Source organism: Cryptotermes secundus, unplaced genomic scaffold (genome assembly GCF_002891405.2).
Source record: "Cryptotermes secundus unplaced genomic scaffold, Csec_1.0 scaffold529, whole genome shotgun sequence".
Taxonomy (NCBI): domain Eukaryota; kingdom Metazoa; phylum Arthropoda; class Insecta; order Blattodea; family Kalotermitidae; genus Cryptotermes; species Cryptotermes secundus.
The window spans coordinates 353,616-368,579 of record NW_019737988.1 but is presented as its reverse complement, the minus strand read 5'-3'; the positions used below and the strand labels follow the sequence as shown (position 1 = coordinate 368,579).

Below are 14,964 nucleotides of genomic sequence, written 5' to 3'. Positions count from 1 at the left end.
TCATTGGTATGCTGTGTGACAGCAGGGTTGGATCACACTGAGTGGTTTTCACTCTCACATCAACATCATGTACCCTGCTGTTCAATCTCAAATGTGATCCCATGTATAAACTACTTTCTGTCTGCACTGTAACCAGTCATTACCTACTGGCATCATTCTTAAATATTACCACTATAATATAAATTTTTATCTTATTAATACTTTAGGGCTTAGCACCATTTTTGTACTAAATGTGACTTATACTCAGTTTTGCTATAACTANTTCCTCCCCCCCCCCCCAGCCAAACTAAATAAACTTCCAGAACATTCTCAATCTGTAGAACAGCCTGGAAGTGTCAAGAAAAATCTTGATGTGGAAGGTCTGGAAGCATTACTTCATCCATGAGTATATAAAGCCTGATTTAGGACTGCGCAACACAGACAGATAGTAAAATGACACACACAGAGAGAAGAGAGTAGATGGCATTATATTGTACTGAATTACAGTGTAGTGTAGTACACTGTATTGTATAGTAAATCTGTGTAATATTGTGTACTGTCAGTGAAATAAATCATGTCAGTTATCTTCATGACTAGGGTGTGGTCCAGGGACTTCTTTGGGAGGAACCTCTCGTTGAAGCATGGCCTGTTAAACCCTGAAGAGAATCTCATGCTCACACCCTGAACAATGCTGCCTTTTCCTACCCTCACGTCACTCCTGGTACTTTGATGTGGTTCCAAGACCATGTGGCACTCAACAACTATGACTGAGCAGAGAATGTGAAGAAGAACCGTCATAAGTGTCGCCCTACACAAGGCTTTGTTAACGTGGAAGAAGAACAATCATAGCACTTAACCTAATCATCACAGAGCTTATCCCTTTTAATGTTATTTAACCTATCTGTCTGAGAGCTGTAAAAATCAGATTCCAGGTTCCATGCTTGGCTAGGGTTGAAAATTTCTTCCTTGTTAATGTTATCTGGCTGTAGCCATATTTATATCACCTCTTTCACAAGTCAGTCTATGTAAGTTGATGTTTTTGTTGGTACCTCTATACTGCTATATCCTGGAGCGTGATTGGGTGTTATGTTCTGTCACTGTGAATTTGTCCAGCTGATACAAAACTTGATGCCGGATGTGTTCCTTACATTTTGTGTAAATGGCTCAACCTCTCTGTTGAAGATATATTCTTCCACATCGCATGGTATGCTACAGACTCCTAAGGCCTTCAACACAAAGTCATCCTTTACTGGTCTTAACATGTCTGAATTTTTCTTATTTGGGATGTGGACTGTCTTTATCTTAAATTATGCTAGAAACTTACTATTCTTGTATGATGTAGTCTGTCTAAACAGTAAAATGGACACCCCAATCCACCTTTCCTTTTATGTTGTTCTCTTGCCAGATATAAAATGGGACAGATTATTCCTTACTTTCACTCCACCCTCCCAGTTTGCCAATAAGGAATAGGTATTTCTATGACACACACACATATATATAAATGAAATGTGGTCATTCTCCACACTGACCATAATGACGGAGACAAAATTATATCTCTGAAACTGTGGTATTTAATTCAACTTCAGCATGCCCAGTTGGATGAGAAGATTTCAGTGCATTCATTCACTCTGAAAGTTTATAATTTGGCAAGTCATAATGTTAATAATACTGATTCAAATTAACAATGTGTAAGGTGAAGTAAAGTGTTTTCAAAATGAAGTATAAAACTTAAAAACAAGAGAATAAGTAACAAATTCTTCAATAGCTGCATGGAATTCATACATACTTATTAATAAACTGTTTTATTTCTTTTGATTCATCAACATTCAGTTTATTGACAATCCTTAACCAATCGACTGCTGAGTATTTCTTAGCTTACTGATTCATCAGGATGGGAAGAAACATACAAATTCTTCCAAACTGTAGTCAAAAGATGGCACATGTCAGTATAGATTTCAGGAAAGAAAAAATAGCATATGTTACAGACCTTAATATTCTGGATGAACTAGTCCAGTATATACCATGCATAATGGGTTCAAAGGGTTAAATTAACAAGATCCACTTAAAAATAGCACACTCAAGTATACAATTTAAATTTCAAATGAAGTGGATAATTTTCCTCCAAAAAGTATATGATATGATGCTATATTTTAAACAAGACATAGCACTGTATAAATTACCAGCTCTCAAGGATTGTTCTAAATTAGATAAAACTAAAAAACATATAAATATGCATGCACTCACACATACACAGTTCAGTAAATGAAACATATTTGCAAAAATTTCTCCTCATACAGATAAATCTGTGGAAGGCAGGAGGAAGAGTCCCTCCTGTGTGTGTGTGTGTGAGAGAGAGAGAGAGAGAGCAAGAGACACACACACTTTAAATAAAGGCAACTATAATGCTCCCCCTTGCTTCATTACCAATTACACATGTGGATCACAGATGATAACCCCGTTATTTAGGAGCAAGAGACCAGTTTGGAATTGTTCAAGATTCACAGATGTTTCAACATCAAAATTAAGTGAAAATAAACATTCTGCAAAAAAATTAAGTTTTAAGTCTCAGCTTCGTTGGTTATGAATTCAAATCTCACCTACCATGTTGCTTTTTTTTTGTTGCCTGTCCCTATAATCATAAAGCATTTGTAAGAGTATGGAACTTCCTTGGTCATAGATTTGAGATGCCATGCATGTTTTGTGTTACGTTCCTTTAATCCATATCACAATCATTTGTTCACTGTGGGGGCTGTGCAACTGGCCAGTTCCCTAATTCAATGAGACAAAAACTTTAGCAGGGAAAAAGTCTGTAGATTGTATAGTTCAAATGAACTGAGCTGTTGAAATCAGTTAAGAAGTGTGAACTGGACTGTAGGTTATTTAATGACACTGTATCAACTGCAGCTGCTGTTTAGAGTTTAATGCTATTTAGTGAACATGAAAGAATTTTGAAGTAAGTGGTCACTGTCTATTTCAAGGGACGTTACTTGCGTCCAGTTGAAATTAGTCAGGAAAACCATAAAAACCTTCAGCAAGGGTATTTGGTAATCCAGCTGAGATCTGAACTGAGAATCTCCTGAATATATTTCTGAAACATATTGATGACAAGAAGGGAATGCGAGCGGTGTTAAAAAAATTTATTTGCGGAATATCAGAATATTTGGTACCACACAGGAATGGGTGATTTTCTAAATAGCAGTTTAGAAGCTCTAACGATTCTGATCCAATTTCATTAGTCAATGGAGACTAAATAAAAATGTGTATGTGGTATCTTCAGGAAAATAATTGTGCATACACTACAAGCCCAAACATAAAATGTCAGTTTTCTTGAAATTGGCTCTACTGATCAGGTAGATTTCACTGTTGTTTGGTACTCATATACCAGTAATGATCTGATCAGCAACAATTTCATTTGCAAGGTAATGCAGCCAAGGTCAATTATATGAGGAAAGCATGGGCAATGACTGCACCAACTTTTGGTACAGTTCTTAAGAAACATTTAGCAGGAGATAGAATCCTTCATAACCACTGATATGAGAAAGATGCAAGGAAGCAAACTGCAAAAAGTGTTACTACTTTTACATCACAGAATAGCAGGTTATTATGGTGAATGAGACGTACATTGTTTTGGTTCTCTTCATGCTGCTGAAAATTTTAGAAAAACCAATGCACAGCAAGAACCTCCTGACTTTTATACCTTCCTTTTCTGAAATGCTACCCCTTGAAAAATTCAAGCTCATAATCTAATATCTTCATTTCACTGATAATTCCATACTATATGAATATCAATTTCCTACCAAATTTTCAAAATATATCTATGTTCCCAAATCTTCTGCACTCGAAAAAAAATTCCAGAATTTGCATCTTGTAACCAGAAGCGGCCCAGGTTTGATCCTGGGTCTGGTCAAGTTGGATTTGTGGTGGATAAAGTGGCGCTGGGGTGGGTTTTCTCTGAGCACTTCGGTTTGCCCTGCCAATCTTCATTCTACCAAATTCTCCATCATAATCACCTGGGGAAGGCTACAATAGGCCAATCAGTGGCCACCATGCTGAGTGGACCCAGTTGGACTCCACCCCCACTAAGTGAATTAAAGAGTAACCAGAAAGAAGTAGGCAGCGAGCAGAACACCTGCCTGCTTCCTACTGATTACTTGCTTGGCTTACTCTTCCACCCTAAAGATGGAGGCAGTATGTTCCTCCAAAATGTCAGTGAACTTTTATTGGACTACATGGTGTCACATCCCAGAACTCAGTACTCTTCAATAAGCTCAGAATTTTAGCAGGGAAACTTCTTGGACAATGTTCACTGCAAACTGCATGATGGAGAAGATGGAGAAGATTGATGGAAAGTCTCCAAAGCAGTCTTCACCTTAAGATGTTCTGAATAAAGTTTCTGTGTATTCTCGTCTCTTCAAGTGTGCTACACCTGTCTTATCCACTGGAAATTTATCTCCCTTAACTATCTCAGTTCCATCATAGCTTCTACTTGAAATTAAAAACTGTGCAAGATCTGGTATCATGCATCACCCATACACCCCTGAGGAAAACAATCCACAGAACATTAAGGGTCCCATGGAACTTATTACATGCCTTATAAATACAGGAGTGTGTCATATATGGTAATTACTTCAGTAAAATACAAATTTTATATAAAGTACAATGTAATGTTATATAATGTTGATACTGACAGTGTCAAAAAATAACCCACAAAAGAATATGAACTACAAAAGCTAATATAACGAACAACTTCTTGAAGAAAATAGACATCCAGTGGAATACTGAATGTTAGTAGCAGGAAATCTAATGAAACACTTCACTCTCTGTGTATAACACAATGTACAGATAACATTCAACATTATAGATGTATATTTATAAAAATGCTAGTCACCTCAGTTCCATGTGTTGTTAATCTTATGCAGAAAGAGTTCACAACTGAGTCATATACAAAACCAGGTGACGAAGTATCATGATTCCTCAAAACCAAGAGACAAAGTACTAAAATTTCATATATCTTCATACTTTCTTCTAAAGCAGACTGAACTGAGACCCTTTATCAAATACTGCATCATTTCATATACATATTTATGCTTCCTTTCTCCTATATTTATCACTTAAACTCAAGCAGCCAATCCTAGATTCTATTATGTACAAGAAAATGTGGTGTTTGTGCAACATATCTTGCAAATTGCCATCACAGACATTTTTCCCCAATACTGGCAGGAATGTTCTCTAAAAGTCATCATTATTGAGCTATCAGTATCAAACATGTGAGATACACATCATCAGGAGTACCATAAATTTTGATTTAGCAATTACACATTCATGTAACTAATGTACATACAATCTTTGTACAAAATATAATCTCTTAACCGAAGTCTTGTACACAATGAGTATTTCAATCCACATATAACTGTTTTAGAGATGCTTTAAAACGCTTTATATACAGCGTGTGCTACGGACGGCTTTCGGATGAAATCAGGAGAAGCCTCAATCCATAATAAAACATCTATAAGAAGAGACAAAACCAGCAAGCATGTCTCTCATTATTTTATCGGATACATATTTCTAATTCAAATGGAGGTAAATATCTTATTAGTTGATTGATAGATACCATTAAAAAATAACAAAAATAATAATAATATTGGTAACTGAAGAACTATGAAACCATGTAACAATAATATAAATAACTAAACAATAATTATAATAAAGCAATATATTTGTTCGATAAACTAAGGCCCCAATTTCCACTCCAAATGCAGGCCGAGTTCATTGGAATTGTTGAAAAGACTGCAACAGAATTAATAGTTATTTATATTTGTTATTAAAAAGACACAAAAAAGAAACTGGGCATTAATTGGTATAATAGTTCCCAAAACATATGCAAGAGGAAGAAAGCCTGTAGTTGGTGAAGAACTCAGTCCTGCTGTCCTATTTCTGTTAAAGAAATATGTCTTCAGAGTCCTCAGCACTGGTAAATACCTGGTTTCTTTTATTCACTCAAGTTAATCTTAATTAGCTTTCCTAGCTGGTTCCTTTTCATTCATTCATTTCAAGCAATACAGCTTCACAAAATCTCTGGAAACAAACTATCAGAGCACCATTTACTAGTAAAATGTATGGACAACATAAAAGAGATTTTGAAAAAGACTTCTTACTACTGGGGGAGAAAAAAAAACACTTTTGCTTCAGAACACAATTCAGACTTTTTGGTGGTACATGGCCAGGCTTCATATTGAGATATAACTTAGAATGAAGTTTAAGTTTCTTACAGTGTAATAGTAAAATTTCAAAATGGCCTGAATGTGCTGCCAACAGACATGTCGCATATTAATGCTGCTTCATAGTACGTAGTGGCCTGTACCATGTACCACCTTCAACACAGCATCACTTTCCTATTAGCACATGACTTCATTTGAGAACATGAAATTTAAAAACTAATATTTGAACTCTCTATAGATTACCACATATTTCTTTCGTCTACATTCAGTAGTTAGTTGCTTCTTACCTGGAGCTCAATATGACATGCTTTCAACAGCTGGCTACTCCTTTTTGCTAATTGCAAAAAAGGTAACATGATTCAATCACTATAGTCCATTGTTTTGATAAATTCAATGGCTGAGCAAAACTGAATCCACCAATACTGTTCTTCTCCTTCCAAGCGATTTCCATAGAAACTGTTTACATACTGAACAGTTGACAGTAGTGAGGGTGGATTTGCCTGTGACAAGAATGCTTATTTAGTATTCCTATATGTTACAGTAGGTATTTAGGAACACATAGTTAATTCTTCAGTGCTGTTATTTTCACTTTACCTGGTGACACACCATCAGATTTGGATACCTGTTTACTTTTGTAAAATTTCAAAAAGACTATATTTGACTAATGGTTAAATGAATGGCTTACATTCCACCACTCCCCTAATATATGAAGTTCATGCAGTTAAAAAAATAAAGATTGTCATGAAGCAGAAGCTGTAAAGGCAAATCAAAGTAAAGTTGGCTCTGTGTTTAATTAAGCAGCAAGTCATGAAGATATATGTGGGAGTGGAGGTATAGCGCCATTATTCTTAACCTAGATGGAGGACAGTGATCAGCTTCCCATCCCTGACATTTTACTGCTGGTGAAACGTCCCTAGTATTTACTGCATGGGAGGCTCGGAGGGCCCCAAAGCTGGGCTGGGTGCTATGTAGAAGAGAAAAATCTCATGCCCATGCTCCAGATTTCTTGGTTGCTCAGCCCATAGTCCAGTCATTAATAGCATTATTGCCAATGCTGAATATTCATATGTAACTATGATGTTTCAATAATTTATTTTTTAAGCATTTACAATAATCATTCATACATACATACTAACAGAGCTGAGTCCTTCTTGAGGAGCTGCCAATTCTGCAGCTACTCAAGAATTTCCCACCATTTTATGGAACCTGAAGGTTCATTACCATGTTCACACAAGCCTCCACTGGTCCCTATCATGAGCCAGATCAATCCAATCCATACCATCCCATCCTCTCTCTCTAAGATCCATTATAACATTGTCCACCCTCCTATGCCTTGGTCTTCCCTGTGGTCTCTTTCCTTCTGACTTTCCCACCAATATCCTACATGTGTTCCTCCTCCCCCCATTCGTGCTACATGCCCTGCCCACCTAATCATAATCATAATCATACATACTAAATAAAATACAAACATATCATGAGACAAAATCAGGCAAGGGTACACTGAAGCAGATTACTTCCTTCACATGAAATGCATGATGTCTATTATAAATTAATGGTTATCAGGTACACCTGAGACAAATAACTGTGTAGCGTCAGGAAATACAACATGTGTATGGCTAATGTATGGCAATAAGAGGATAAAGAAAGAACAATTACTAGGAGCAAGTTTTACCCCCCCAAAAAATGGCCATTATGAGATGGTGTAAACATTATATTTATAACGGAGCAATATATCCAAGAACTTTATGATCAGTAACAAAATCATTTTTCTTTACAGTTTTACACTGTGAAGAGCATCCCCTTAAACTAAAATACATATCATACCATGCAGTTCCTCACAAAATAAATCAGTGGGAGTTTCAGTACATACCTTAATAAGAACATATACTAGTACAGGCACAAAATCATCTGCAGCTGGCACCCCTCGTTCACAAGCCATGGATAGCAGATTCATTATAGTTGTGGCACAGCGGGAAACACATTGAAGCTTATCACGTGGTGTCTTATATGCTGCCATTGCAGATATTTCTGCCTGTGCTGATGGCCAGGGGCATTCATAATGAAACATCTATTGAACGAAAAACATCATTCTGTGCATTCAATTCTGTGTTTGGAAGACAGCAAGACATAACAGATCATATGATAACCTTCTATATTACAGCAAAATAACTTGAATACATACGTGCAGAATAGTAATAAGTAATTTACCTTGGGGATGCGTAAGTCTTTGTGATTGGGTGTGATTATGGTAGACAGCTTCTTCATGTGTTCATGAAGAACCCTAAAACAAAATTGAATTTCATTTCATATTATATTTCATTTTTGAGAATTATAATTCTTATACAAGAAAATCTAATGCCTCATGGAACTTGAACATGTGAAAGTTTAATACTAACCCTTTAAATTCACCAGCTGTACACATACTACAATGCATCCCTCACCAGGAAACCAAACCTGGTACATGTACCACTGTCACTTTAAAACTCAACAGTAAAAAAAAAACTTCCTATAATAACAATATAGTGCAAGGGTCGTACTGAAAGTCATGAGCAACAATTTTTTGTAAAGTAACATCATTTATTATTGACAAAACAAATACACCACCTCAATTGTCAGATCTTCCTTTATTTTTCCACATAATCGCCACTTCTTTGTACACATTTCTCCAGCATTTTGGGAGTTTGAAAATTCCCCTTCTGTAAAATTCCGTTCCAGCCATCTGAAGACACCGACGCACTGCTTTCTGAATTCCCTCCCTTGTCTCAAAACGTTGTCCATGCAGCTGATCCTTCACAAATCCAAAAAGATGGTAGCTGGAGGGTGCCAGATCAGGGGTATAGGAGGGATGTGGAAGAACTTCCCACCCCATCTATGCAATTGTTTCCAATGTGAGGCGAGGGTTGTCATGCAGGATGATGATGTTCCGTCCCGGACATTTATCGTGCAATGCATGACGGAGCTTGTGCAGCGTCTGGACATAACAAGCAGCATTGATGGTTTGCCCAGGTTCCAGGAATTCGGCCAGAATAAACTCCTCTGCATCCCAGAAGACTGTGCCCATCACCGTCACAGCTGATGGCACTGTCTTTGCCTTCTTTTTTGATGGAGAATGCAAACGGTGCCATTCCATACTCTGCTGTTTCATTTCAGGCTTGAACTGGTGAAACTAGCTTTCATCACCTGTCACAATACAGTGCAAAAAATCATCACCTTCGTGTCGATATCTCTGCAGCAGTTCTGAGGTGATGGCTTTTTGCTGACCTTTGTGGTCGTCAGCCAATAATCGTGGGACCCAACGAGCACAACCTTTCCTATAGCCCAAGCTTTCAATCATCTCCTGTACTGCACTGTGCCCTATTCCAAGTTTTCGGGCTATTGTGTCCACAGTCACACACCTGTCATCTTGAATGATCTCATCCACTCTTTCCTTGTTGCGTTCAGTTGAGGCTGTTCGAGGATGACTGCTCCGAGGCCCATCTTCGATGCTGATCTTCCCATCTTTAAAATGTTTCGCCCATCTTTGAACACTGCTTGCACCCATGCACACACTTCCATACGCATACTGAAGTCTCTGGTGAATTTCTGCAGCAAGGATTTCCTCTTTCACAAGAAATTCGATGATAGCATTTTGATGAAACGACATAGGGTTGTCAGCCATTTTGTTAGGAGTGATACTGGTCATGTGATACAAGCTATTGACGTCACAAGACACTCAAGGTTAACACAACAGCTGGTTCCACCTACCACCATACTCTTTTTTGTCTGCTGTTCCCAGGTTGCATGCAAAAAGAAGTTGCTCATGACTTTCGGTACGACCTATGTAGTACCACTGTTGAGAGATCAAAGCTTGTAGTTTTTATGGTTCAGTAGTAGATGTCTCTCCATGGTAGCAATGTGAAGTAGTGCCATCTATGGTCAGGCACTACATTTACTCTCTTTGTCAATGAATCCCCCCGCAACCCCATTCAAATAGTTCTCATGCTGAAACGTGAGTCATAGGTCAAGGAGAGGTCATGTACTGTCCTAAGAACAGTTTGCTATACACTTCAATAATATACAGAGTTTGTTTATTTACATCATTGATATCACTCTACATTTGAACAGGGAAGCCTTTAATATATTTTTCTGCATGTCAGTGCAATATTTTCCTCGCAAGTGCAAACGTTTCATAACTGATATGCCAGAATCGATGCAATTACAAATTTCTTTCTGTTCCACTTTCAACTCTCCATCACAGGAAAAAGGAGTATTTAAATGGTACCAACTACAAAGTGTTAAACTTGAAAAGGTACTTCAGCTAGAAACTGAGATTCTTTGAAAGTTTAGTTCAGACTTTCCATTGCCTAACTGGCACAGAAAAAGACACATTCACTACTAGAAAGGCAACAATAACTTCACTTATTGTTAATGTTATTTACAAAAACTATCCTGGATACAATTATTCCAAACATAAATCATAATTCACCAAACTGACTTCATGAAATTAACAATTCCATTGGAACTGTGAAATGCAGAACAGAATATAAGGTGGGTGTCTGTCTGCCCTTGCATTGTATGTGATGTACAGTGTGAAGAGGAACTATAATTAACTTGATCTACCTCTACTTACAACTAAATATCTTCCAATACTTTTTGTCTTTCTAGGTTGTCATACTCACTGATCCCTGGAGACATCTCCATCACCATTTGGATAGAGGGCATGAGTATACACACGGCTGATTACTGCTCGCTCAACTGCAGTGTGAGCCTGTTCTAACTGTGCACTGCTGGCAGCTAAATAACACACAACACAGAAATGAAGGCTTTAGGACTACACCAATTCCAAAGTTAAACAGACAAAAATGCTGTTGTCATCTATATGAACGTGTATATAATTAGATTCTAAAGGGTTCTGATGATGGTGTATAACACTAAGAATTACTGGGTTATTCTGAATGTATATAATTAACTGACTCCTTGCGAAGCAGATGATAGCTCAGCTGACCAAGAAATTATCCATCTTTCACAGAACCCAAAGGTTTGTTATCATGCCCACAAGAGCCCACCACTGTACCCTATTCTGAATCAGATTACTCCTGCCTACACCATCACATCCTACCTCCTTAGGATTCACTTTAATATTATCCTTCCATATATGGCTAGGTCTCCCAAATCGTCTTTGCTTCAGGCTTTCTGACCCCCCAAAAATTTATCCAAGTCTGAGGCTCTGTGTAACATTTTTAATAAACCAATTTTTCACAGTGAGGAGTTCTTAGCCTCTGCCAAAACCACCAGCTGGAGGACCTCCCTTTGCTGAATGTAACTGCTTATTCAATACACTTGCAGATAACCACCATATACGGAGGTGATCTCCATCTGCAAACTGAGGACATGCTTTGCTACAATGACAACTGTTTCAAATAAGATAGTATAAATATATAGTCATAATTTTAAGCATGGAGATCACTGAAAATGTAGCTATATGTGTAAGTTACAAGATTTAATCTGTAATAGACATTTATATTCCAATCTAAAAATATTAAAATGTAAAAATCCTGAAGTTTTGTGAAACCAAAATCTTCCAAACAACACAGCATTTAATTTTTTCAATATACAATGTTTTAACATTAATATCAAAGTCAAAATATTCTGGTACAACATGAAAAGCCTATTATAACCCAACAAACCTTGACATGTTGTGATCAAAGTTCACATACCTTGCCATGTAGGATCTTTGTCCATTTCAACTGAAAGTGTGTGCAGAAAATTATCCAACAAATCTGTTTTCTCATCAGCAAGAGTCAACTGCTGAAACTCTGCAGTAAAACTGCCAAGTATCTGTTCTCTCTTCTCGAGAAACATCGTTACACACACAGCTACCAAGAACCGGCTGCACACTTGACAGTCGCATTTCAGTCTCTCAGTCAGCCTAAAACCAACAACCATGTTTCTTCTGCTCAAAATTATATTTTCTTCTTGAAAAATTATGGTTCTATCTTTTCGTATTACTTCATTACATTTTCTAGATCTTACTTGTTTCATGTCTACAGCTAAATACAGAGTAAGGCAGAAATGTTATGGCTTTTCTTGTGTTCACAAAAACATTTTGGTTTGAATAGCATCTGATGTCATAATGGAAAAAGTCAGAATAATGAGTTCAAGCACATGAACATAAATCATTAAGATCAGCTGTAATTCATCTCTTTAATACAGGCCATAAAATTAGAACTTTCTTAGATTATACAGAAGTTGAATATATATAAGTTTTGTATTGTACTTTGCTGGGTAGGTCATTGGGTTGTGGTGTGGTGTTTAGATACAGTAGTTCCTTTAACTTCAAGACTTTTTAACAATGAAAAGCAGACTCCTGTGAATATGTTAATGAACTTTCAAATTCTACATAAGGTAGGACATGATCAATTGATCACCTGAGTGGGGTGACTTGCTTATTAGGATAACACACAGAACTGGGTGCAAAATAACACTCATACATTTTTATTTAAGAATTCCCTCTAAATAACATACACAGTTTGTACCCCACAGGAGCCACATTACATCTCCATTATAAAGAACAATCCATTAATGCTGTTTAGGGAAACAGCCACTGTGTATTGTGAGAACCATATGAAACACACAGATACACACTGTGGACAAATGTAGAGTTTTAGTACGTTAAAACAAGTGGTACATATAGTAACTACTGGGCATTAAGGGGTTAAGGGATGAAAGCAAATAAATTGTATACAATTACTATGACTTACAGTTATTTATACTATTTCATATGGGAATATATAAATGCAAATTAAAAATGTATTCACCCTTGGCAAACACATCCAGCACATTATAGCCTCCTAGACTTCACAAACCTAAAATGTATTCACCCTTGGCAAACACATCCAGCACATTATAGCCTCCTAGACTTCACAAACCTAAAATGTATTCACCCTTGGCAAACACATCCAGCACATTATAGCCTCCTAGACTTCACAAACCTAAAATGTATTCACCCTTGGCAAACACATCCAGCACATTATAGCCTCCTAGACTTCACAAACCTAAAATGTATTCACCCTTGGCAAACACATCCAGCACATTATAGCCTCCTAGACTTCACAAACCTAAAATGTATTCACCCTTGGCAAACACATCCAGCACATTATAGCCTCCTAGACTTCACAAACCTAAAATGTATTCACCCTTGGCAAACACATCCAGCACATTATAGCCTCCTAGACTTCACAAACCTAAAATGTATTCACCCTTGGCAAACACATCCAGCACATTATAGCCTCCTAGACTTCACAAACCTAAAATGTATTCACCCTTGGCAAACACATCCAGCACATTATAGCCTCCTAGACTTCACAAACCTAAAATGTATTCACCCTTGGCAAACACATCCAGCACATTATAGCCTCCTAGACTTCACAAACCTAATATGTATTCACCCTTGGCAAACACATCCAGCACATTATAGCCTCCTAGACTTCACAAACCTAATATGTATTCACCCTTGGCAAACACATCCAGCACATTATAGCCTCCTAGACTTCACAAACCTAATATGTATTCACCCTTGGCAAACACATCCAGCACATTATAGCCTCCTAGACTTCACAAACCTAAAATGTATTCACCCTTGGCAAACACATCCAGCACATTATAGCCTCCTAGACTTCACAAACCTAAAATGTATTCACCCTTGGCAAACACATCCAGCACATTATAGCCTCCTAGACTTCACAAACCTAAAATGTATTCACCCTTGGCAAACACATCCAGCACATTATAGCCTCCTAGACTTCACAAACCTAAAATGTATTCACCCTTGGCAAACACATCCAGCACATTATAGCCTCCTAGACTTCACAAACCTAAAATGTATTCACCCTTGGCAAACACATCCAGCACATTATAGCCTCCTAGACTTCACAAACCTAAAATGTATTCACCCTTGGCAAACACATCCAGCACATTATAGCCTCCTAGACTTCACAAACCTAAAATGTATTCACCCTTGGCAAACACATCCAGCACATTATAGCCTCCTAGACTTCACAAACCTAAAATGTATTCACCCTTGGCAAACACATCCAGCACATTATAGCCTCCTAGACTTCACAAACCTAAAATGTATTCACCCTTGGCAAACACATCCAGCACATTATAGCCTCCTAGACTTCACAAACCTAAAATGTATTCACCCTTGGCAAACACATCCAGCACATTATAGCCTCCTAGACTTCACAAACCTAAAATGTATTCACCCTTGGCAAACACATCCAGCACATTATAGCCTCCTAGACTTCACAAACCTAAAATGTATTCACCCTTGGCAAACACATCCAGCACATTATAGCCTCCTAGACTTCACAAACCTAAAATGTATTCACCCTTGGCAAACACATCCAGCACATTATAGCCTCCTAGACTTCACAAACCTAAAATGTATTCACCCTTGGCAAACACATCCAGCACATTATAGCCTCCTAGACTTCACAAACCTAAAATGTATTCACCCTTGGCAAACACATCCAGCACATTATAGCCTCCTAGACTTCACAAACCTAACAATATAACATGCCCTTTATAATTCCTCATATGTAACATCATAAACAGCTCACTCACTTCACACTTTACTGATTTAAAATCTATTTAGCTGGGGAAATGTAACAATTCATGTCACTGTGCACCAAAACAGACTGGTTTATAGAAATTATCTCTCATTAAGGTTTCAGATACCAAAGAGATGTCTATGAACTAGTGGTGAAATGGTTCATATGTGGAT

General features: G+C 37.4%; 1 protein-coding gene across 4 annotated transcripts in view; it reads right to left on the bottom strand.

Annotated features, from left to right (window-relative positions):
- Positions 1 to 4,048: 4,048 nt before the first annotated feature.
- The window catches only part of LOC111870632 (GTPase-activating protein and VPS9 domain-containing protein 1), a 55,767-nt gene continuing 44,851 nt past the window's right edge, over positions 4,049 to 14,964 (bottom strand). For 3 of the 4 annotated variants that reach the window (XM_033753940.1, XM_033753943.1, XM_033753942.1), the window contains exons 25-30: positions 11,894 to 12,105; positions 10,856 to 10,970; positions 8,406 to 8,478; positions 8,068 to 8,265; positions 6,485 to 6,697; positions 4,049 to 5,766 (exon numbers count right to left, since the gene is read on the bottom strand). In XM_033753940.1, the coding sequence (XP_033609831.1) occupies positions 6,557 to 6,697; positions 8,068 to 8,265; positions 8,406 to 8,478; positions 10,856 to 10,970; positions 11,894 to 12,105 (739 nt within the window). In that variant the 3' untranslated portion in view covers positions 4,049 to 5,766; positions 6,485 to 6,556. Of the gene's footprint in view, positions 6,698 to 8,067; positions 8,266 to 8,405; positions 8,479 to 10,855; positions 10,971 to 11,893; positions 12,106 to 14,964 lie in introns of all 4 variants that reach the window. The other variant, XM_033753941.1, reaches the window with a different exon arrangement.